The sequence below is a fragment of the Ochotona princeps genome, chromosome 15 (genome assembly GCF_030435755.1).
Source record: "Ochotona princeps isolate mOchPri1 chromosome 15, mOchPri1.hap1, whole genome shotgun sequence".
In the NCBI taxonomy this organism is placed as follows: Eukaryota; Metazoa; Chordata; class Mammalia; order Lagomorpha; family Ochotonidae; genus Ochotona; species Ochotona princeps.
In genome coordinates this window covers 14424719-14450262 of record NC_080846.1, presented here as the reverse complement: position 1 = coordinate 14450262, position 25544 = coordinate 14424719, and the positions used below count along the sequence as shown (strand labels likewise).

The 25544-nt window shown below is 40.4% G+C and overlaps 1 protein-coding gene across 4 annotated transcripts in view; it reads right to left on the bottom strand.

The window, feature by feature from the left end:
- Window positions 1–2785: 2785 nt before the first annotated feature.
- WASHC3 (WASH complex subunit 3) overlaps window positions 2786–25544 on the bottom strand; it is a 33929-nt gene continuing 11170 nt past the window's right edge. Inside the window, exons 5-7 of one of the 4 annotated variants that reach the window (XM_004589605.3) lie at window positions 24733–24840; window positions 10651–10715; window positions 2786–3031 (exon numbers count right to left, since the gene is read on the bottom strand). In XM_004589605.3, the coding sequence (XP_004589662.2) occupies window positions 2947–3031; window positions 10651–10715; window positions 24733–24840 (258 nt within the window). In that variant the 3' untranslated portion in view covers window positions 2786–2946. Of the gene's footprint in view, window positions 3032–7723; window positions 8080–10650; window positions 10716–24732; window positions 24844–25544 lie in introns of those variants that run through there. The other 3 variants (XM_004589604.3, XM_058673177.1, XM_058673176.1) reach the window with 3 other exon arrangements.

The following is a 25544-nucleotide window of genomic DNA, read 5'->3' as shown; positions in this document are numbered from 1 at the left end:
TACACAAAATTATATGAATGTGCACAAAGCATGCAGGGTTTTTTGTATGACAGACATTCATGAATAAGCAAGGATTAAGTGGACAGGAAGATTCCTTTAACAGACAGCTAGCCTTGACCTTGATCATGCCAGGCTTCCACAAGGAGTCCAAGAATGGGGTAATCATGGTGGTAGAGCAGGGGGCTGTGCCCAGGCTGCACAGCTTGGGGCTGGTCTAGTTCCTGCCAGCACTGCATACTCCACCTGTCAGCAGCAGAGGATTTAGTACCAGTTGCTTAGTAGCGAATTATTTTCCTCAAATTCCTTCCATCCTGGAAGAGGGAGGATTCTTTCCTGCTATAATTCTTACTCTTAATATGGGCTTCCCTCCCCTTCTAGTAACATCTCTGCTAGTTTTACTAGTGATAGCCTGAATGTGGGGAGAGGGCGGGAAGGTGGAGGGGGTAATCCCTTACCTACAACACAGTATCAGGGAAAATAATAACAGTAAAGAACGCCGATTTACACACATGATGTCCTGCACTGCACGGCCTCAGCTGTGAAGTCTGTTTCAGTTACCAGATCATGGGGTCTACTGGTCCTATATGTGCCATTATTTCTGATGAAGCAGGCTCAAGTCAGGTACTGGCTCAGTGATAACATCCTGTAGGAGGTTGTTTCCAGGATGTGGTTTATCCAATACATTCATGGCCAGTAGATGATGTAAAATTTTAATTTCTACAATTGATAGATACAAGAACGAAGAATGCAGAAGTAGGGTTAGCCCTACTCTTTCCCAGCAACCCACCTGCATAGCTGTGCTTCTCTTCCGTGCTGCCTTAGACTTTTCTGGAAGTCCTGGTTCCCCAGACAGGACAGGAAGAAGGAGCTGGCACATTTCTACCGGAAAGCACAATGAGGATTCCATTAAACAGAAGCTACTGCTGCCGACTGGTCTGTCTGAATTACTCATGCCTGTGGGACAACGGGCAAAAAAGGAAGTTGATACGCTGAATAACAATGTGCTTAAGTTGTGATCACAAAACAACATAGGGAGAATATGTCTGGAACTTAGGTGACTCACTGGGGTTACATCTTGGTGCTTTCACTGCTGAAATGAACAACACCATTTTGATAATCATATCCTAAAAAGGACAAACCAACCAAGGTCCTAGACACCTTAAGGATGGGAGGTATGAGTCACTTTGCAACCAACTTAGACAAGCTGAATCTGTGGCAAAAGAGTAATGGGTGATGGTAGGAGACGATGAAGAGAATTTTTATGCTGTCTCAGCAACAGAAACTGCAGCACGTCCCATTAATCCTTCTGTGTCTCCTACAGCCTGTGGCCGGACATCACCTTCAAGTCCTGCTAACAGACAATGAGACTCCAGCAGTTCTGAGTGGTTAAACAGCAGATAGCAAGCACTGTCTGGGCCCTGTATCACCCCTGGGTGACACTGCTCCCAGTCACAGATGCAATGATGGTTCTAAGAGAGCTCGGACTTGAACATTTCGTGGGGGAAACCCCTGCACAAGCATGAGCTATGCCTGTTCCTATTTTCTGTTCTGAGCCCCTTTTTGATGCTGGGGAACTTGCTTTCTTACACAAAAGTATAGTTCACAAATGCAAGAGTAGTTAATTGCCCCTGAATGCACCTGACCCTGGTGCATGCAGGTGAGGACTTTAGTCACTAGGCTACTGTGCTGGGCACAAAATGCTATACGTAAATAAATACTATTGATAAGTTCCATATCCAAAATACATGACATATACATTAAAGCTGTCATGCGAAATTTCTATTTCAATTTAGTTTTATCTTCTGCCAGCTATTTTTGAAACAAATGAACATAGTTTTCATGTCAAAATATTTACAAAAATATAATCCACTTATCAACATTGATTTTTTTTTACATTGAATCTATTTTTTATATCAAGTCTATTTTTGATCACCAAACTTATTTCTAAAAGCATTCAGTATTATATTCTTACTTGAATGGTAGAAATAGAGCCATATGTTAACTTTGTTACTTGGCTTCTCATTTAAGGGAATGTATAGTCATGGCGTAATGGAGATTATCATATCCAGATGCGAAGACACAATGCAGTATGCATCTCTACCTCCAAATCAAAGATGGACTCCCAACAAAACTGCTGGACATAAATTTCTGACAATAGGATGCTGGACTGTCTGCCATTGTCTGTACCAGCAATGTCAGGACACATTTAAATAACAGACTGATGGACTTATGACTGCTTATAATGGACTGTGCTATTACAATAATATGGGGAAAATCAGTCGGAGGACGGGAATTTGGGGAAGGGGTAGGGAAATCCCAGACCTTATGGAATTGTACCATTAAAAAAAAAAACAAAAAAAAAAAACGAACGAACGACAGACATACATACATACATACATACATACATACATAGACAGAAATCTCCCACTCACTGGTTCACTCTCCAAATGCCCTTGGCAGCCAGGCACGGGCCAAACTGGAGAGAGGAGCTGGAACTCCATCCAGTTCTCCACGGAAGTAGTATGGATCCGCGCACTTCAGCCATCATCGACTGCTTCCCAGCGTGCTGGAGTGGGACCTGAGCCCAGGAAATTCGAAATGGGAGGCGGGTTTCATAAGCAATGTGTTAATGGCAGTATCAGAGGCTGACCCCATGTCAACTTAACTTTTAAATGCTCATTACACCCTTGAAATATTTTAGTATTAGCTACACTAATTGCAGTTTATTTAGATTGTTCTCCTTCCCATTTCAGGGCCCTTTTTTTTTTATAAGAAGACATAAGGGCAGGTTATAAATGATTTATTTACTTTTTTTTTACATAGAGAAAGCTTGGTCATGGGCATGCAGCCATTTGATATATTCATGATCAAATGTTAAGAGCTGAGGCTCTCTCACAGAATACAAATTGTGCCCCAAAATACGCATATTTGTTATCAAAATTAGGCTCAGTCACTGAAAGAAGATTCGCTGTCTGAACTTTCTGCTGCAGTTTTGTCACTTTCGCCCTCAGGCACTGGAGCATCTGGCCTCCTAAAAAAGAAGAAAAAAAGGTTTTTCCAACTGAAGAAAGTACTTACAAACTGTAAATTAGGCTAATCTTAGAATATTGCTGCTAATAAATCTGCCAACTCTTGTCCTTAAGCAAGGGTCTCTTGCTCTACACCACAACATGCTTCTCCTCTGGCTGTGCGCACAGGGGATTAAGTGTTGTTTCTGTGGAGGCCGCGGCACTGTCTTCTCCTGCCAGTGCGTACACAGTGTGCTATCTCAGCACTTTCTGCTTCCCATTACCATGGAGCCCCAACTTCAGACAGACGTGATCTGTAGTGGCTGGTACGACTAGTGCTAAATCCCAGCAGCCTCAAGGGTACACGAGGTTCAGAGAAGGGAAGCTAGACAAGGAAAGCAAGCAAAGCTCTCACACTCAGGAAAGCTGCAGGGGAAAACTTACAAACAGGAGAGAGCTCAAGAATAGCCTTTAGGAAACAGGAAATGTGGACATTTTTCAGGGGAGAAGAACGCCTGCTCAAAGAAAAGTTCTTCATGTTTGTTGAATGCTTTCACTTAATGTTTTCTCTTGAGATAAAGTGTATAAAAAGCCTGAATTGGGGCCCTGATGCAGTAGCCTAGTGGCTAACATCCTTGCCTGGCATGCCCAGCACTCCATATGTGCACCAGTTCATGTCACAGTGGCCCTGCTTCCCATCCAGCTCATGCTTGAAAACAGTCGAAGACCACCCGAAGCCTTAGGACCCTGCACTCACATGGTAGACCTGGAAGAAGTTCCTGGCCTCTGGCTTCCAACTGGCTCAGCTCTGGCCATTGTGGACACTTGGGAAGTGAATCAGTAGATGGAAGATCTTTCTCTCTGTCTCTCCTTCTCTCTGTAAATATAACTTTCCAATAAAAATAAATAAATCTTTAAAAACAAAAGTCCGAGTTGGTAAAATTACTGTTCCAAAGACTTGCTAGGCATGAGACGTAGCCATGAGAAAGATGAAACTCCAACTCTAACAGAATGTGTTGTACCAAAATGAATTGTTTTTTTTAAAAAAGGATTTACTTGGGCCCGGCGTGTGGCCTAGTGGCTAAAGTCATCGCCTTGAATGTGCCAGGATCCCATATGGATGCCAGTTCTAATTCCGTCGACCTCATTTCCCATCCAGCTCTCTGCCTGTGGCCTGGGAAAGCAGTCGAGGATGGCCCAAAGACTTGGGACTCTGTATCCACATGGGAGACCTGAAGAGCTCCTGGCATCAGATTGGCACAGCTGCAGCCATTGTGGTCACTTTGGGAGTGAATCTCCGGACGGAAGATCTTCCTCTCTGTCTCTCCTCCTCTCTATATATATCTGACTTTGCAATGAAAATAAATAAATCTTTTAAAAAATGATTTACTTATCTATTAATCTGAAACAGTTACAGAAAGAGGCCAGGAGAGATATAGAAAGAGAGAGAGAGAGATCTTCCACTCACTGATTCCATCTCCAGATGGTGACAATGGCCAGCTGGGACTGGGCAAAAACTAGGAACCAGGAGCTTGGCAGAAGCCAGATACCTGGATCACCTTCTGCTGTTTTTCCCAGGCCATCAGCAAGCAGCGGGATTGGGGGTGGAGCAGCAGGACACAGAAGGGCACCTATGCTGTAGGCAGTAGCTTTTACCTGCTATGCCACATTGCTGGCCACCCCCAAATGAAATCTTAATGGTGTTTAAAACACTCAACTAGAAAGGTTCCAATCATGCTGTGGCAGTAAGTCCTCTCATCAGTACAGTAGTTCTATTGTCCTGTCTCTAGTCATTCTTATCCTCAAGTAAATTAACCATGGAAAGTATGCTTTCAGGGACACTCAAAGCAAATGGAATAATATAGCTGTTGTGTATTAATAAAACTGTCCTTTACCAAACTGAAATTACCTTTACTAAAACCAGAAAATGTACACTCTACCAATTTCTTTTATTTATCAAAAACTCGTGGGGCCCGGCACGGTAGTCTAATGGCCGAAGTCCTCACCTTGCATGCACCAGGATCCCATGTGAGTGCCAGCTCTAATCCCAGCTACTTCACTTCCCATCCAGCTCCCTGCCTGTGGCCTGGGAAAGCAGTAGAGGACGGCCCAAAGTGTTGGGACCCTGCACCAGAGTGAGAGACCAGGAAGAATTTCCTGGCTCCTGGCTTCAGATCAGCTCAACTCTGGCCGTTGTGGTCACTTGGGGAGTGAACCAGCAGATGGAAGATGTTTCTGTCCTTCTCTCTGTAACTCTGCTTTTCCAATTAAATGTGTGTGTGTGTGTGTGTGTGTGTTATATGCTTAAAACATATATATGTTACAAAATAGCCAGGAATGCTAGCACCACTCTCCACCCATTATATACTAACCCAACTCTTCTGCTGGGTAAGTTTAGATTTTGCCTGTGAGGGACCCACATGGATGTAGAACAGTAAGGCTGTAAAGCTGGGTGTAGCATTTCCAGCTTCCGTCTGATGCTGCATCTGCCCCAAACACTAGCATGAGACCACTGTCTTCTTCCCTCCTACAGAAGCAGCAACTCTACAAGTACTGGACATGACTATTGGACACGTCTGCCCCAGGAAATGTCTCTGTGATACTGTGGATTTCTTATTTTGTTTAAAAAGAGAGAGAAAGAGAGAAATCAGAGATTTTCAATACCACATCAAAATTATATTAGTATCTATGACAACTTGAACAACAACAAAAATGTACAGTACTCCTTAAAATAAATGCTATCTAAGAAAAGCGTCAGAGCAACGCAGTTCTTCAAAGGAATTGAACTAATTTCTTAATATACCTGACATCGTAGCACATGGTAAAGATCACAGATTGCAGAGCCAGACTGTGTGCTTTCCAACCCCAGTCACTGTCCTTGCTGGACAACAGAAGATTCCTGAACACACGGTAAGTTGACTATATAATCTGCCATATCAATAGATTCATTACCATCATGAACCTGGTTTTTGCTAAGAACTGTGTTGGAAATCAGATACAGAGGTAAAAAGTAATTCTTGTCCTTCAGCTGCTGCTGTTTCAGTGGGGAAAATATAAATACAAATGAACTACTGTTAGAGTATGGTATACAAGAAACACAGGCAAACTATGCCAGTATACAAAGGAAAAGTGACTAGCTCTAACTGAAAAAAATAAAACCATTAGTTTTGGAACTGTCCAGTCACAGAAGTGAGGTCCACTCCACTCAACCAGCTCAAAATTAATCTTTGATTTATTACATTGCTGTGTAGGAGAAGGTAGACAAAAGGTTACTGGCAGATAAGAAATTCCCTTACAGGTCAGGAATATTTGCTGGATTTCTAAAAGAAAAGCTGTCTTACTTTCCCGTATCATTTTCTTTAAAACTAATAATTTCCTCCTGGTCTTGGTGCTTAAGTAGACTGAAATGGTTATTTCTATTTCTGGTAACCATAAGAGTAGGTTATTCTGTCTGGGAGGACAGGATAAATGTCTTTCGAATAGATCTCACCAAGACAAATGCCAACTGAGCTGACTGTGCTCAAAGCCTGCACAGTAACTCCTAATTCAATTAAGTTCTTCTCAAGCCAAATCAGTATGTTGTACACTGCACCCCTGCACCAGGGAGGAGAATGCGACTAGCTGGATTTCCATTTCAGAAGTTTATGCTTTATTGCAAAGTTGAAACTACATATGTTCAGTTTGAGAAACAGAGCATAACTTCAACAGAGAACTCTGTATATGTCAAACATATCTGTTGAAACTATAAATGGAATAGAGCAAACTAGAGGATTATGGATACGTTGCGTTCCAAAAACCTAGTAAATTCAGTGTTTAGAATCTGGTACATTAAGACATTCATAAATCACAGCTAACATTTTACTGACCATTCACTACTTGTCCAGAGCTCTTTAAAGTGTATCTTAGTCTGGAGAACTTTTATGAAGAGAGGACCTCTTCTATGTTTCATTGTACTACTGAAGAAACTGACACCCAAAGGTGGTGGAAAGGCACAGAATGAAGCTGTATCCATGAGCTGCATGAGCTGTATCCATCAGGGATGTCACCTCTTGCCTATGGGCTATTTACTACAGAGTCATAAAAAGTCCCAATTACAAAATGGGAATGGTGACCTTAGCTCCTGAGATAGAAACCAAGAACTTCCAACCCCCCTTAGTAAGAAATTCTGGAAGTTGACCAGAATAATTTTTAAGGCATAAATTACATTTCCATATTATGAATGAAAACTCAAGGCAATATTATCTTACATATCTTCAATACACTAAGCTAATTTTTACAAGCCAAATAGAACTAATCCTTAGTTATATAAGAATTAGTGTTATTTCTAAAACTTGTGTTTTCAAAAATAAACATTCACTTATAAGTGTCAAATAAATAGTATTTAGTCAGTAATCATCAGGCACTTTCTTCAGTTTTGTAGACTTCAACTCTATGACAATCATTTTTCTAGGAAAAGTGCCAAGTTTTCCTTTTCTTCTATCATATGGCACTTTTAAATTGTGTACACTGAGCTTCCAAATTTTATACACATGACAACTGAATACCAAAATATTTTATGAACAATACTGTTTCCAAATTAACCTCAGCTTTGTTCTTTGCTCAGTGTAGACAGGATCTAGGCTATTTCTTCCACCAATGATACGGTTTGTCTGAGTATCTGAAGCTAATAAAAGATAAAGTATATATTTATAACTTAAAAAATAAAACATAACAGTGTTTACTAAAGGTCTTGCTTGAGGCTCAATAGTACCTAACATTCTAATTAAAAGTGTACTTTTCCCTCGGATGGCACATTTTCTTATCTTTCCTCATATTCTCTTCTCCCAAAGTGAGGTTCCTTAACCTTTATGTAAGCATCATTATCCAAAGTGCCAGAATCCTTGTTAATAAGGTGGTGGACTCCACTTATCATACCTATTTATCTGCAGTTGGAACTGATCTGCTATTAGTCGTGTCAAGTTTTTGTGAGTCATCTCCACTTTAACCAGCGCCCCTGATAACCAATGGCACAGCACTCATGAGGTAATGGGTCGGAATTGAGGCTCCAGGCTGTGGTTGGGCAGCAGCCTTTCTGTAAGACAATGTTAACTGTTATTGGAATTCTGCCCTAAAACTTGGCACCCCCTCACAGTGGAATGTTTCCTAACGTTTACAGACAACCACCTCCCCTTACACTTGTTAAGAGTCGTGGGGTAGTTGAGATTCTTTCCTGGTAGGCGCTCATGAACTTAATTCTGAATGTTGTTCTGGAGAACAAATTAGCCAAGCCAACAAGCTGAGGAAAAGGGAGCTCCTCAAAGAGGAAAGAAAACATTAAAGACACCAACAGGGAAGCGGAAGATGATACATTCAGGGAAGCTGCAAGCAGTTTACTGTGGCTGTACAACACAGATTGTTTGGGAAGAGACGCAAAAGATGACGTTCAAGTACAGTCTGAGCCTTGATAATGAAACCTTACGACACAATGCTAAGATGTTAGACTACACATTTCAGGCAGTGAAGAATCATGGGAAGACGAAGCAGGTCTCAGGCAGGAACAGAGATACAGGCTTCAGTGAATGCCTTGAGGGAGGATGGAAAAACTCATCAGGAGCCGCTACACTAATGAGAACCTGAACTCAACAGCAACGGGTATGGAGGTGTGTGATCAGATGTAAAATAGATTAAACACAAGAAATTCATGGTCACTGACCACAGTACGGGTAATGAGCTTGAATATCCAGGACATGCTGATTCTCACAGGTGCTGATTTTCCATTTATTTCATTTTCTTTATACAGAAATATCTTTTTAAAGGCCATTTTAGCTATGCTATTATGTAATGCGCACTATGTATTTCCAAAAGAAAAAATGAGGTCATAATAAATGTTAACTATAATATATATTCCAATGACTACTAAAATAGTTTGGATCCATATGTTCAAATCACGTTAAATTATATGTCATAATCCATCTAATTTTAAAGTGTGCATCAGAAGTGATTTCTAGAACAAATACAAAATATCCCAGAGATAGCTTATTTCAAATTACCAAGCTGTACCATTGTACTTAAACTGTTTGCCACTTGGACACATACCCAAAATAGACACATGTTAGAAATTAGTTCTTAGAAACCTTAAGTTTTAGTTTGAAAGTTAAAAATAAGGAAAAACGTTTGTGGTATCTCACCTCTGATATGTGTGCTTTTCCTAAAGGGCTAACAGCTAAGAAAAATTTCAAAGCCTACAAAGGTAGTTTAAATGCCTAGGTTACACACTATTTAAACACGCCAGAGTGAACTAAAATCCCAAACTGGAAACATTCTTTCTAAGTCTCTGTAAAACTGAATAGTTTCAAAGGATTAATTAATACACAGCTTATTCAGAATGAACTATATTAGCGAGGTTCACACGGATGGAATGAATCATTGTCAAATTTCTGAACCACAATTTTTTTTAGCATTTCTGAAAAAATATTTTATAAACAATGTGCATAGACTGGTGCCTAGTTTCATAATAACCATAAATGTGGTCTTAGGGTGACTTGGCCGTATTGATTTCTCAGTATAGTTCAAACCTGGTAATTTGTTTTAAATAAATATCATACAGATTAAGGATCTCTGACGGAAACAAGATAGGTACAGCTGCCACCTCTGCCCAGCCCCAACAAAATCCCACACAAGAAAAATGTAGCATGAAAAGAATCACCACCAAAAAAAAAAAAAAAAAAAAAAAAAAAAAAAGAAAAGAATCACCACCTGGGAGAGGTATCTGCCTAGTGGTCAAGATGCTGCTATGTGGGCACCCCCATCTCCCAAGAGAATGCCTGGGCTTTAGTGTCAGCTGTGCTCCTAACTGCAGCTTCATGCTAATGTGTATCCTAAGAGGCAGTAAGTAATGGTTCCAGTGGGTGGGATCCCAGCCACTGACCCTGAACACCGGAACTGAGCCTCCTGGTTTCCACACTCAGGCTGTGGTGGGCACTGAGCAGTAGGAAGCACACGGAAGCTCTCTGTTGTCTTCGTCTTTGCGTCTCTTCAAGAAATCACTACATTCTAATTTTCAAAACCTTTTCATGATTTTCAGTTCTTTTAGACATATAGATACACTATGTACACTGCTCCTGGAAGCTACCACTGTATACAGCAGGTAAAGCCATCGCTTGCAACCCTTCTTTCTCCCATATGGGCACTGTTCATGCCCCAGCTGCTCCGCCTCTGACCCACTTCCCTGGTAATGGCTTGGGGAAAGCAGCAGAAGATGGCCCAAGTGCTTGGACACTGCCACCAGTGTGGGAGATCGACAAAAAGCTCCTGGCTGCCAGTTTCAGGCTTCAGTTGGCCCAGCATCGGACACTGTGGCCATCTGGGATGTGAATCAGCAGATGAGATTTCTCTCTCTCTCCTTCTCACTGTAACTCTTTCAAATAAATCATTCTTTAAAAGCAACACAAACCAAAACAAAAACTGCTCCTAAAATGTGCAAAGGTTGGATTTGTTAGCATAAGATTTTTGTCCTCATGTTTATAACACAGCAAAGATTCTATGAAGATAGTTTCCAGAAACACAGAACGCTCTACAGGAAAATAATATAGCTTGAAATATTTTATTACAACTGACAAATGCAATAAGTTGGCAGAATATCATTACTAGAAGAATTACTCACTCAAGAAGATCTGGATCCAGACCTTCTGACATCATTTTGTTCCTTATTGCCATCACTGGAACACCCTGAGCAAAAGACACAAGACAATAACTTAACCATGAAAAACGCTCCTTTATGTTTCTACACAGAAACTGAACCAAAACTTTTACATGTATCATTACTTAAAACAGTTCATAATTTGAATTACTATGCACATAGCTACTGAATAATATAAGGCACATATTTTACACTGATCTAATGGAATCAATACCACAGAAGCTTGAATTAAAATTACCTGAGCTTTCCTGAGAACCTGTGTAGTAACAGGATGTTTCACAGTATGAGAGCACAGGACCTGGCCACGAGGCATCAGATCCTGCCTGGAGAACAGTGGACAGAGTATGCAGAGGATAAGCCCTACCCTGGGACATAACTGCGAGAGGTTACAGAAGGAAAGAAATGGAGGAAGAGGCAATGAAGTAATCAAGCAGCTGAAACCTGTACCTGTGGTTGCTTCAAGTATTTTGCATGAAATTGGTTAAATGTGAAATATGTAAATTAAAATGTATTTTGCTTGCTGATTTACTACCTTAAATATCTATTGTAAAAGGGTCTAGAAGACAATTTGTGAAGAAACTGGAAACACCAGTAAGAGATAGAAAAACTAAAAAGAAACCAGATGGAAACTCTGGCATTGAAAAATAAAATAACTGAAACGAAAAAAAAATTATCTGAGCTTATTTGTTACTAATTCTACTGGTTAGAAAGTAGACATCAAATTCTCATTTTCATCACCCAAAGTGGGGGGAAAAAGGACAACCTAAACGATCAAGAAATGGCAAAAAAAAAAAAAAAAAAAAATATATATATATATATATATATATATATATATATATAATCAGAGTCTTTAAAAATATAAATCAGTTATCTTAATTTTTTTTTTTAAACAAATGATCAAATTCTATCTGGAAAACTCAGACACAAAAACCAAAGAATCAAAGAGCTATAGTCTCTTAGGACTACATTATACAGCTTCCAGCCAGCAATATAAACAATAAATACTGATAATTTTAGAAGTGTTTACATTTCAAAAACAGAATACATAAATTTTACAGATTAAGTTAAAATATAAAAGCGTAAGTAAAAAGCACATCAACAAATACAACTCTGCTTGAAAAGAGGACCGATCTGGGCCTGGCGTGGTGGCCTAGCAGCTAAAGTTCTCATCTTGAACGCCCCAGGATCCCATATGGGCGCCGGTTCTAATTCCAGCAGCTCCACTTCCCATCCAGCTCCCTGCTTGTGGCCTGGGAGAGCACCCACAGGGCCTTGGGACCCTGCACCCGCATGGGAGACATGGAAGAGGTTCCTGGCTCCTGGCTTTGGATTGGCGCAGCACCGGCCGTTGCGGCTCACTTGGGGAGTGAATCATCAGACGGAAGATCTTCCTCTCTGTCTCTCCTCTTCTCCTCCTCTCTGTTTATCTGACTTCGTAATAAAAAAAAATAAATCTTAAAAAAAAAAAAAAAAAAGAAAAAGAAAAGACTACCGATCTGAGAAACACTGAGAGCGCTCAGGGTGAAGATATAACCAAACACGTCACACCACTCCTGACATTAGGAACGCTGCTGGGGTGTGGTAGAGTCGAGGACCTTGATGACAGCACTAGATGGGACCATCTCCCTCAATCAGGAGGGAAACTGGGTCAAGAACGGACAACATAAATGCCCTCCTCCCTCTGCTGCAGCTGAACGCTCAGCCCTTCAGTCTTCCATGTCACCAATTCCTCCAGACATCCAGGTTAAACGTAAGGTGGGGAACAGCCCCGGGGAGCTCTGATGGTCCAGGACAGTTCCAGAGCCGCACTCTGAGGCTTCCAGGCACATGAGCGCACAGAGGCGCACTCTGCTTCTGCAGTTGTCCCCCCATGTTTTCTGGCCTTCGGGATCCTAGCAGATGGTCACCAGTGAAGGTGGCTGGTGATGGAAAATCTGGTATCATAATGAATATCTCAATGTTTGTTTAATATTCCTGTGGCAGGCAGCAGAGTGCTTCTGGCTCCAGAAATAAAGGGTTCCTTGCCCTCAGGAGCATACAGTCCATCAGATGTGTTATAATACAATCATGACATTGATATTAATGCCTGTGTAATGGGGAACACTGAATTAAGGAAAAGCCACACTGTGCTTGACGGTCAGTCGAAGATGCAGTGATGTGACGTTTGATCTATGTCTTAAAAATGAAATAGGAGCTTGCTTATAATTAAAAATGAAAGCCTTATAAACAAACACAAATCTTTAAATAATTTGTCATATATAAACCTAAATCAGATGTATTTTTTTAAGAACAAGTGTACACTCGTCCAGATAATTCCCTTCTCCAAATGTTGATTTTATTTTACATTTCTTAGTGAGTCTCTGCTTAGGAGCATCCAATGTGAACGCACTCTTAGGAATAGGTTAAGGCATGAGATTAAAAACAACACTACTTTAAATATGTATATTACTTAGAACACAGACTTAATAGAATAGGTTTAAAAACAAAATCTAGTTAACAATCAAATTATTAACAGAAGAAAGCTGACTGAACAACAAAAATGGGCATTTAACTAGATAACTAATTGCAGTTCAATTATTTAGGACTCTAGAGGGAAGGCATAGGGAACACTTCAGAACGCCGAGCAGGGAGAAAAATAACAAGGAGCACCGTAACTCCGGCTTCTTTTACAAGACCTCACAGCTGCTAGGAACCATGCGCTGAGGTACAGTCTGCCAACTCAGCTATGTGATGTATTTGTTATATAGTTCAGTATAATGCACAGGACATCACTGGAAAGGCTACACAAATAAGTTACAAAGCAAGAAAACATAAAGAGAAATTGGGCTGAAGAAAACATCTCTTCAAATATGGCAAAGAAAGTGCTAAGGGGAGGAGGTGCAGGGAGGTGGTGGGGAAGAGGCAGCAACGGGAGGAGGGAAGCCGGTGCAATTGAGTAAACTCTTATTTTAAAAGTTCATGCAGTCCATGGAATCAATTGTGGTACAAGAACAGAAATCTGAATCTAGAAATTCAGTATTTTAACCTTAGTTTCTTGTACTTAATTTAGAACATAACAGTACAGACATACTAAAAAAAATCAGTGCATCCTTAATAATTTCTGCACATGGACATAGGTAAAGGAAAATACACAACACTATCTCATTCTATTAGAAACTTCATGCCACATCTTGATACAAATCTCATAAAGTTTGATTTTAAAAAAATGGCCTATGTTCCAAAGAGATTTGTCATTATGTTTCCAATGATATGGCTTAGAAAACTTTTCCTTAAAGGTCAAGTAACAGAATCTGGTTTGTTAAACATCAAAAAGAAGTGTCCAATTTCTACTCACCAAGAGACAAAGCTACTGGTGGTCTAAGGAGGGTATGAAAGACCTCAAAGCTGAAGTCTATTCAACTGTGGGGTTTTTTTTTGGCAAGTGGAGATGGCAGTTTGTCCAACATAAGTAATGAAGAAGAGAGAAGGCAGCCATAAGCCTCATGTTCCAAAAAATCATGTCTTTATTTGCGTCACTGGAGAAAGTGCGTAAAGAAGCCACACTAATGACATTAGGATGGCCACACGAATGGGGAAACACCAGTTTCTTACATCATAGGAACCACTTGGAGCGGGACAGGTCTGCCAATATTTATATATATTTGTGATTCTGTTAATGAAAACCAAGATACTGAATCCCTTTATAAATCATCTTGAAATTTTCCTAGAGTTTTAGATTAGAAGCGGGGGTTGGGGAAGGAAGCCTCTTAATTTAAAAGAGATAAATGACTATTTTTTTTAATTAAAAAAAACCTTATATTTTAGAGTTTTCCTCTTGGCTTATAAGTTTGAATTGCAACAATTCAGTTATGAAAGATGGAAATTTTGAAGTGTTTTTCCCTACCTGGGACAATAATAATGAAAAAGATCTATTATGTTGACAGATGGCCAAAACTTTTTTTTTTAGAGGAGAAATGAGTAGAAACTGAAAAGAGGCTTTGATAGAAGGCAGCCAGTTCTCCAATCAGATTCCTTTTATTTAAGTGCTAACATACACTGACACATTCACTTACACTTTTGCCTTCTAATTTTCAATAGCTTTAAAAAAAATCTATATTGCATTTTATGAAATACCTTAGAAGTGTGTTAGAGTTAAGATAAAAAGTTCAGATAAAATAGGATGTAATTGGATAAGTGGTTACTGCACAAATTATAATTAATGAAAAGGAAATCTCCTAACCATGAAACTGACTATGACTCTCTGGAACAGTAGAAGTTTCATTTCTGACTTGAACACATTTAGAAAATAGTAAACTTTAACTCTGACACTGTTATCACCAAGGAGTGTTCATTTGATTACAGATATTTGGGTAGGAAAGTGGATCACAAATCTTGACTAGTAACTATACATGGTGGTTTCTGTGAAACCAAACAGTAAATCATTCCTTTTTAAAGAATTATCTCAAGATCTGTCTCACAGTGATGAATACTTTCTCAATGTTGGCAGTTTTCTTTAAAAATGGTGGAACAGGGCCCGGCGGCGTGGCCTAGTGGCTAAAGTCCTCGCCTTGAAAGCCCCAGGATCCCATATGGGCGCCGGTTCTAATCCCGGCAGCTCCACTTCCCATCCAGCTCCCTGCTTGTGGCCTGGGAAAGCAGTTGAGGACGGTCCAATGCATTGGGACACTGCACCCACGTGGGAGACCCTGAAGAGGTTCCAGGTTCCAGGCATAGGATTGGCGTGCACCGGCCCGTTGCGGCTCACTTGGGGAGTGAATCTTCGGACAGAAGATCTTCCTCTCTGTCTCTCCTCCTCTCTGTATATCTGGCTGTAATAAAATGAATAAATCTTTAAAAAAATAAAAAAAATAAATAAATAAATAAATAAAAATGGTGGAACAGGGCCCGGCGGCGTGGCCTAGTGACTAAAGTCCTCGCCTTGAACGCGCCGGGATCCCATATGGGCGCCGGTTCTAATCCCGGCAGCTCCACTTCCCATCCAGCTCCCTGCTTGTGGCCTGGGGAAGTAGTCGAGGACGGCCCAAAGCTTTGGGACCCTGCACCCGCGTGGGAGACCTGGAAGACCTGGAAGAGGTTCCTGGTTCCCAGCTTCGGATTGGCGCAGCACTGGCCGTTGCAGTCACTTGGGGAGTGAATCATCGGATGGAAGATCTTCCTCTCTGTCTCTCCTCTCTGTATATCTGACTTTGTAATAAAAATAAATAAATCTTTAAAAAAAATGGTGGAACAAATCACATGGGAAAATGAACAAAAATTGTATAAGCTATGGCCAGAGCCCCAGGAAGCTGGTAAGTCAATTGTTGTTATTAATTTGCTCATAAGATGCTTTTAACGATCTTTCCCTTTTAGGGTACGGAGGCTGAAGAACAACCATCTAGTTAGTATTTCCAAAAGGAAGGGGGCTAGGGTTGTGGCACAGCAATAGCCGCGCTGATCTTCCCACGTGGCTGACTTACCCCTCCTGTTTCTGCTTCTCACAAAGAACACTTCCAACACGGCAACGGGCCTGCTATTTGTGCATTTTGTAGCTTCCTGAGTATTTGTTTAAGATTAGTTTGGAGTTGTGAAAGACTCATTCTTCTTTTTTTTTTCACTTCTATTTTTTTTTATTAATTTCATTGCATTATGTGACATTTTTTTTATGCACTGGGATTCCCCCCGCCCCTCCCCAAACCCACCCCCCACGGTGGATTGCTCCACCTTGTTGCATTTCCATAGTTCAAATTCAGTTGAGATTCTTTCATTGGAGGTTTTGACCAATCGTAAAGTCCAGCATCTTACTAAGACTCATTCTTCTATTTTCATTATAATGCAAAACAGTATTTAAAATGCAAAGATATGCTTTGAAGTTAAGTTAATGCTACATTATGATTATAGACCTCATTTTGTTAAAATAATTGGTCTTTGAAATATGTATTAACTAGAACCTAAATGTTATTAGTTTTGCTTTCTAGGAAAAAAAGTTTTTATAGCAGATATTTTTGCTTTTTATTAAACTAAGAATATACAAGGTGGAGGCACCATGGGGTGAAGGGCACCGGGAGAGGTTGTGGGAATCCCAGAGCCTATGAAACCGTGTCACATAATGCAATGTAAGAATACACAAGTTCCGATGATCTCCTGTTCAGTTTTGCAAAACAAATTACTACATATGCCTCCTTAGGAGGATTTTAAAAAGCATCTCCAAACATAGTAATAAAAGCTATAAAGAATGGGATTCTTAACAATTAATTATAAATATGATACTAATCAAATATTGTTCTTCTACAACTGAAATGCAGAGGCAACTGTGGAGTATACCATTTCATTGGTATGAGACTATTTTTGAGATAAGATTTTAGAAACATTTACTTATTTGAGAAGCAGAGAGAAACATGGAAAAGCTCAATTTTTTGGTTCACTCACCCAAGCCTGCATCAGCCAGGACTGGGCAGAACTGAAACCTGGAAGCTGAGCGTTCCACCCAGGTCTCTCAAGGTCTCCAATGTGGACAGCAGGGTTTCAATTATTTGAGCCATCCTCAACTGGCTCATGAGATTTGCACTAGCAGGCAGCTGAAGTTAGGAGCTGGAATTATGTATCAGATCTAGGTACTTGGTGTCTTAATCTCTAGGTTAAACGCTTGTCCTAAAATAGTTAAAGTCTAAACTTTCCTGAAGCTCACCGTTCAAAAACATCTCCCATGGGCTATAAGTATCAAAAGTAAAAGTAGTTATGGTAAGCAAATAGTTTCTGATAACAGGTTCTTCACAAATTAGCATTTTGAAGTAACTGAACACCACCTAAGAAGTAAAGGTATAATGAGAAATGATGTAGTGTTAGTATTAAAAGATTTTCATCAGGCCAATTGTAGCAAAAATTGGTGTCAATGAATACCAGCCGAACAGACAGCAACCGAGGGCGGCACATGTATTTCCAAACAGATGCTGAAAATCACATGACTTAACAACCACCGTCCTTTTACACGGCACCTTCAACCTTTATCACACATTAGGAAATGGATGAAACTTTAAATCTGAACTCAGCAATGCTGTTCTTTACGGCTACAAACTTTTTGAGAAATATTTTAAAAACAAAGGGAATAAACAGAAGGGCCAATACAGAATTGAAAGGCAATGTTTCTGAATATTAAATCAACACGTAGCATTAGTGGTTGTGGGCTTCCTAATCTTCAGGACAACATGGGAGGATCCAAAAGGGAGTCAACACGCTTGAAAAAAAAAAAAAAAAGAGCATCCGTGAGACTAGCATAATAATTCTTCACACACGGCTTCTTTAGAAGCCAGCTCATTGACGTTAGCAGAGAACAAGTCATTTTTTTTTTTTAGCTCTCTGCCAAAAACATGACAAAAAGTTGTTTCTAGGTTTCCGGGATACTCAGGCTGTGTTAACGCAGGATCTTTAACTGGTAGCTGTCAAAGTCTTGTGCTTATGGAGACAGGCTACCAAAGGTGCTTGCATTTCATACGGAACGAAATGTGCAGCAAGGACCACTGCTGACAGTGGTCACCTGAGCTCCGTGTATCGAAGCGCCTGATACAGACAACCATCCAGTTAAACTTTCCTTTGTCGTTTCATTTTCAGGCAAACAGACCAGCATGTACATTTGATGGGAAGGATAAAATAGTTTCAATTTCGAAGTCGGTTATCGGGATGGGCATTTGGCCTAGTGCTTCAGACACCTGCCTGCCGCACCACACTGTCTCGGTTGGATTCTAAGCTCTGCCTCCCGACTCCAGATTTCCATCTCCTCAGATACATGGAAATCTGTCACTAGACATGCAGCTCTTACCTTCAATGACCAGTGTGAGACGGAAACATCACAAAATCCTGTCTCCTCCATCCCACAAAGTTTCATATGCTCAAAACTGACTTTGTGGGCCCTGCGCCATGGCCTAGCAGCTCAAGTTCTCGCCTTGAACACCCCGGGGATCCCATATGGGCTCTGGTTCTAATCCCGGAGGCTCCACTTCCCATCCGGCTCCCCGCTTGTGGCTGTGGAAAGCAGTTGAGGATGGCCCAAAGCTTTGGGACCCTGCACCCGCGTGGGAGACCTGGAAGGAAGAGCTCCTGGCTCCTGGCTTCCGATTGGTGCAGCTCCAGCCGTTGCGGCTGCTTAGGGAGTGACTCATCGGACAGAAGATCTTCCTCTCTGTCTCTCCTCCTCTCTGAATATGACTTTGTAATGAAAAATAAATAAATCGTTTTAAAAAAACTGACTTTGTAACTGATTAATAATCCTTTGTTTTATGTGTTAAATGAAACACATAAATATACTTGCATATTACTTAAAATTGAAGAAATAACATAGCTATTGAACTAAATCTGTATCACTATTTTTCACAGTTGTGGTTAAATATGAACCAGTAGGGCCTGGCGCGGTAGCCTAATGGCTAAAGTCCTTGCCCTGCATGCACCAGGATTTCATGTGGGCACCAGTTCTAATTCTGGTGGTCCCACTTCCCATCCAGCTTGTAGTCTGGGAAAACAGTCAAGGATATCCAAAGCCTTGGACCCTGCAGTCATGTGGGAGACCAGGAAGAAAACTCCTGGCTCCCAGCTTCGGTTCAGCTCAGTTCTGACCGTGCAGCCACTTGGAGGAGTGAATCAACAGATGGAAGATCTTCCTGTCTCTCCTCCTCTCTGTATATCTGAATTTCAAATTAAAAAAAAAAAAAAGCACCAGTAGCTCCTGTTTTTTGTTTTTTTCAGACAATATTGTTGCCATGAGGAACCTCCCTTGGAGTTCGCTGCCATGGAAAGCTATGTCTGAGGGTAACATTCCCCTACCCGTGAAATGTGAAGCATACTCTACTTCATGCCGCATTAGTTTCTCCAGATCCTGGGTGTATCACTTCTTAATGAACATTTGAAATAGTCATTTGGCAATCTCTGCCCTTAGTTAATGGAAGTCACATTTCTCCAGGTCAACATCCTGCTGGCAACAGATCCAGCTGAACCACAAACCCAGAGATTATTTAATTCACTTTTTATGTCAGCCAAAGAAAATAGAGCTTAAAAAAAAGTGTAAGTGTCCCATTTTGGCAAGTATGTTTTCAAAAAATACAAGTCATTAGCTTCTTAATGTGGGGGTTGGACTTTCCTAATACACAATTTATTACTGGCAAAGGAATCACCAAACTCTGCCAGTTAAAAGTGGAGAAATTTTGGAAAAGTGACCTATACATACAGTTCCAGTTAAGTTATAAAAGCAATAAGTAATTCAGAATAAAGCAATATGTCAAGCTGTACTGTTATGACAACAAACATTAAATCAGAATCAATTATCTGCTACATTTGGAACATAACAGTATTATTTCTTGAAAAAATCTTGTGTAAAATTTACTTTAGAAGGGTGCCTGGCACAATGGCGAAATGGCTAAACCATACATTACAAATGTCAGGATCCCATATGGGCACCGGTTTGTGTCCCAGATGCTGGATTTTCCATCCAGCTCCCTGCTTATGGCTGGGAGAGCAGTAGATGATGTCCCAAAGCCTTGGGACCCTGCACCTGTGCGGGAGAGCCAGAAGTTCCTGGCTCCTGGCTTCTGATCAGCTCAGCTCTGGCTACTGTGGCCATTTGGGGAGTGAACCAGCAGATATAAATCTTTTTGTCTCCTCTCAGTAAATCCGATCTCCCTTTCCAATAAAAATATATAAATCTTTTTAAAAATTAAAAGACAGAAAAATCAGAAAATGCCAGTAGATGTTCCAGTGACATTCATTAGTAACAAAATAGTAATCTGGGTATCAATTAATACACCATGAACCAAGAAGGAACTTCAGGTCTCATTTTCTGAGAGGTGACACGATCTGAACACGGTCAGACGGGCCGCACGTGGCAGAGGTGGCAAAGTGGACCGCGCTGCGTCCCAGCACCCCAGGGCACAGATCCAGTGTCCTCCTGGGCACTTCAGCTGTCTCTCAGAGTACCCACCCCATCTCACGTTTCACAGGAGTGACAAAAAAAAAAGGGTGGTGGGGGACACTGGAGGCCAAAAACCAAGGTCCTGTTTACTACTCTGTTAAGTGGTAATTGTGGCAAGCAAAAAATTATATCTGTTTTTGTTCAAAGGAGGTTATGATAATTATTAAGACTGTGAAGTATCTGTAGGTATGTGAAAGGGGAGACCAGGTTAATGTAAAAGCAGCCTGTTCCAGGATGTACCTAGGATCCTGGAAGGGGAAGCTTTCAAGGCAGTTTAGAGGAAAGCAAAAAGCTTACAGTTCATGCTAATACCCAGAGTTAAGTCTGGAAAGACCGATCTTGCTTATGTAGTCTGCAGGACCATCTGGGTCTTCCTAGCTAAACTGAATGATCTGGTCTATAGATTCTAGCACTTTGTAACAGAGAAGAAACTGGAGCAACCTGAGAAACATTTTTCTGTCCCTGTCTTTATTAGGATAAAATGATTTTTAGCAATAGTTTAGGAAGGAAGTGGGGATAAAGTTACAAGACTGTAGAGTGGCTTATGAAACACTGAGATGCTACTGAATGAAAGAAAGTTCTACATTACAAACACAGAAGAAACTGAGCGGAAGTGGAATTACACATAAAAGGCACCACAGGGGATCAGCTGACTTATTTTTCTTTTAATGGTAAGAATGCAGAGGCAATTGAAGAACAAACATCTTTAATTAGTCTTCTAAAGTGAGAAACCTTGTTGCGCTGTTACTTTTTAGAATCTCAGGAATACAGTCTATGTTTTAGAATGGTATCTTCATTTTTGCTAACATAAACAATTCCTTAAAAACTGGAATGCATGCTTCTAAATATCCTGATTTGATTCCCCGTAGGAAAGAATACCACAGGTAGTAAACTATGCGGATCACACACCAACAAAGTAGAACTCCTTTGATGACTCATACTGAAGTCAGTCTTTCACTAAACTAACAATTAAGATTAAATTCTCACAAGTGATAAGCAAGAGAAATCTTCGCTAATCTCTGAAGTTGAGACAAACTGGATAATTCTTAGTGAAATCTGTAATCTTATTGGGAAAGTGAGGTTGCCTCCAGAACTGAGGTGGCAGCTCCTTATGGTCAGAGGTCATATTTATTTTTTCTATGTAGATTCCTTCTGAATACTGGTTTTTTTTGTTTTTTGTTTTTTGTTTTTTTTGCAGTAACACTCAAGAAACTAAACCACTTTAGAACAAACTACAGGACCCGGCTAAATTCCTAGCGGATCAAGTTCTCGCCTTGAACGTACAGGATCCTATATGGGCACCGGTTCTAATTCCAGCGGCCCCACTTCCCATCCAGCGGCCCCACTTCCCATCCAGCTCCCTGCTTGTGGCCTAGGAAAGCAGTGGAGGATGGCCCAAAGCCTTGGGACCCTGCACCAGAGTGAGAGACCAGGAAGAAGTTGCTGGCTCCTGGCTTCGGATCAGCTCAGTTCCGGCCGTTGCAGCCACTTAGGGAGTGAGTCATCGGATGGAAGATCTTCCTCTGTCTCTCTTACTCTCTGTATATCTGACTTTCAGATAAAAATAAATAAAGCTTTTAAAACATAAATAAATACACAATACCAACATAAAAATAGGAAAGTACACCTGGAGTACACAAATATCTACCTAGTTGGTTTTTTTTTTACATTATGAATAGCAGAATTGAATAATTTAACGCATAGATTGCAACAGGTTCCTAATGATTCTTCAGGCATTTTCTAAAGTGGCATGACATTGCCATCTTTTCTGGAAGTTCCAAGTTGGAGAGGAAAGGAGAGGTGGTCTGATAACCTAGATGACTAACGAGTAGGTGTCACGTGGACAGGCCCAACGGGATGACTGACGTCCTGGTGGGAGACAGTGTGGTTTCATCTGCCTACCCGAAACAGAATGAAGTTTAAAACTTACAAATTACTTATTTTTCCTAGTTTTACGATTAATATTTTCAGATATGACTGATGGCAGGTAATTGAAGCCATAGAAAGCAAAACTTCAGATAAATGGGGACTGCTATTTCAAAGTGATTCTAAGATCTAATCTTTCATGTAAGACTTCAGGTCATTCTTACGGAATAGATTTTCCTATTTCCTATTTTACGTAGGTTAGGTAAGCTGAGACCAATATAAAAAGCCTTTATGAGTCACTCTGAAGCTTTTTCTTTGGTGAGACTGTCATTTTAAACAGTCTATATTTGAGGCTTGCTCTTCCTGGGCTCTAGCTTTAAAAATACAGTCATTGTGATTCATACTCAAACTAGTTTGGCTTTATTCCTATTAAAAAAAAAAAAACAACTTTTAGGCATTTTCATCCTAAAATCTAGTTTATTTTTTCTGGAGCCAGAGTTCAGGGTATTAGTGTTAGTGAAGAATTTTGATAGGAGCTAATCTATTCTTTCTGGGTTTCAAAGAGAATATACTTTGTTTTCAAGTTACTTCGATGATTTGCCAAAAAAAAAAAAAAAAAAACCCTGCCAGGAACAGGGACTGGTATGGTGGTGCAGTGGGTTCATTTGCTACTTGTTACCTTGGCAACTTGTATGAGAGATGAAGGTTTCTGTTGAATCTCCTTGCAAGTGTGCCTGGGAAAGCAGTGCAAAGTGACTCCAAGGACTCGGGCTCCTGAACCCCTGAGGGAGACCTGGTTGTGGTCCCAGGTTCCTGCCTTGGACCAGAACCTGGGCTTTGTACCTCTTTAGCGAGTAAACCAGAGCAGGCAAGATTTCTGTTTTGGGCCCATATGTTGACTCAATTGCTGATCCTTCCCCTGCAAGCACAGGGATCCCAAAAGAGCATGGTTAGTATTCCAGCTACTCCACTTCCAATCCAGCTCCCTACTTACAGCCTGGGAAAACAGTGGAGGATAGCCCAAGTCCCTGGGACCCTGTAAGTGTGTGGGAGACCCAGAACACGCTCCAGGCTTCGGATAGGCTCAGCTCTAGCCTTTCTGGCCATTTGTAGAGCGAACAAGAGAATGGAAGATCTTTCTGTCTCCCCTTCTCTCTGTAAATCTACTTTTCCAATAAAAATAAATAAATCTTTAAAAACAAAGAAAAGAAATAGAGAGGGCCCGGTGCAATGGCCTAGCGGCTTGAACACCCCGGGATCCCATATGGGCTCTGGTTCTAATCCCGGAGGCTCCACTTCCCATCCGGCTCCCCGCTTGTGGCCTGCAAAAGCAGTCATGGATGGCCCAAAGCCTTGGAACCCTGCACCCGCGTGGGAGATCTGGAGGAGCTCCTGACTCCTGGCTTCTGGCTTCAGATTGGTGCAGCTCTAGCTGTTGCGGCTGCTTAGAGAGTGAATCATCAGACAGAAGATCTTCCTCTCTGTCTCTCCTCCTCTCTGTATATCTGACTCTCAAAAAAAAAAAAAAAAAAAAAAAAAAGGAAAGAGAACTGTCTTATTCCATTGGGAAAAAAAAAAAAAAACTCTTCCCCTTTTTGTTATTCTCCCTTCAAATGAATAATTTTTTTCTATGTGTCATACAGAAACATAACTTTTCTCCTTTAATATCAGTTTTTGTTTGGTGTGACAACAATAAAAATGGCATTTTTGATTAACAGAAAAATGATGCTCAGCTAGCTCTTGAATCATCGGAAGACTTTCTACAGGGATGAAAGTAACTATCTTATTATGGAGAATTACAAATATTCTGAAAACACATAATTTTAAAAGCACTACTGACACGGCCAAGAGAATTCATTTCTGTCCTACAAACGAACACTGCAACAAATGTATTCTAAAGAATATATGTCAGTATACATGAATTAAGCTACAGTAAATGATTTTCTAAATGAATAATCCTTTCATTATTTGCTGATTCAACCAAGATCTGCAATGAAAATTTTGTGTAAACCAAAAACATAACATAAATCTATATTAAACTATGCTAACTTAAAGCATGCTAATTAGAAAGCTGTCACTTGCAGTAACTTTTTATCAGGGTATTAAAACAGGAAAGAAGCAAGAGAACAGAAAACTTGGTCACTCAGCTTGGTGGTTTCCTTAGACTGAAAAAAATCACAATGAAACCTCCAGGGTTATTCATTTCAAATGAGGCTGCTGAACAGAAAAGACAGACTAAATTAACTTACCACTTGAACCATTTTGAGATATCTGGCGTATCTTGGATCCTTGGCTACAGTTACGATATTTTCTGCTGATACCTCATTTTCCTGTGGTCCAGAGCCTCGCACACCATTCTGCTGCAGAGTACTTGGTGTAAATCTTCAGTCAGTTCATAAAGGGCTTCTTCAAGTTACTTACAAGGAATGTTCCTCTTTATAATTACACGACAATTGGCATGTAGAACAGAATCACACTTCTGAGTCTAAATACCAGTAATTATGGGATACATGCTTCCAAATATTTATAAATACTTAAATATGACTTCAGAGGAAGTTATACTTAACAAATGTTCCTTAAAACACAATTATACTCATGGTATGCAAAAACATATTTTTGCTTTACTTGGCCACCTCAGAGTCTTCACACAAAACATGAATAATAGCAAGATATCTTATTTCAATGGAACTTTTAATGACACCAAAAAAAACTATTTGTCAATTTATCAGTTCTGAAAGAGAATTTATCTCACTGGTATCCATCATCTGCTGAACTCTTCATTTATAAATCACCTTATTCTAAGTGGACATGTCTATTCTAACTTTCTAGAAAGCATTGCCTGCAGAACTGGTGGGAAAGAACTATCTGGTTCCGCACATTTCAGCTGCTGATAGAAGCAACAGTGGTAATGGTATTCACATAGCAGTTAAGACTAAATAAAATGAACTAGCAACGTAAACACTGTAGAATGGTCTTTTTTTTAGAGCAAAAGGTGCTTTCATTATACAGGCAGTCCTCATTTTGCATGATACTGTGTAACTGAAGCTTGTCTCTGTTGGAA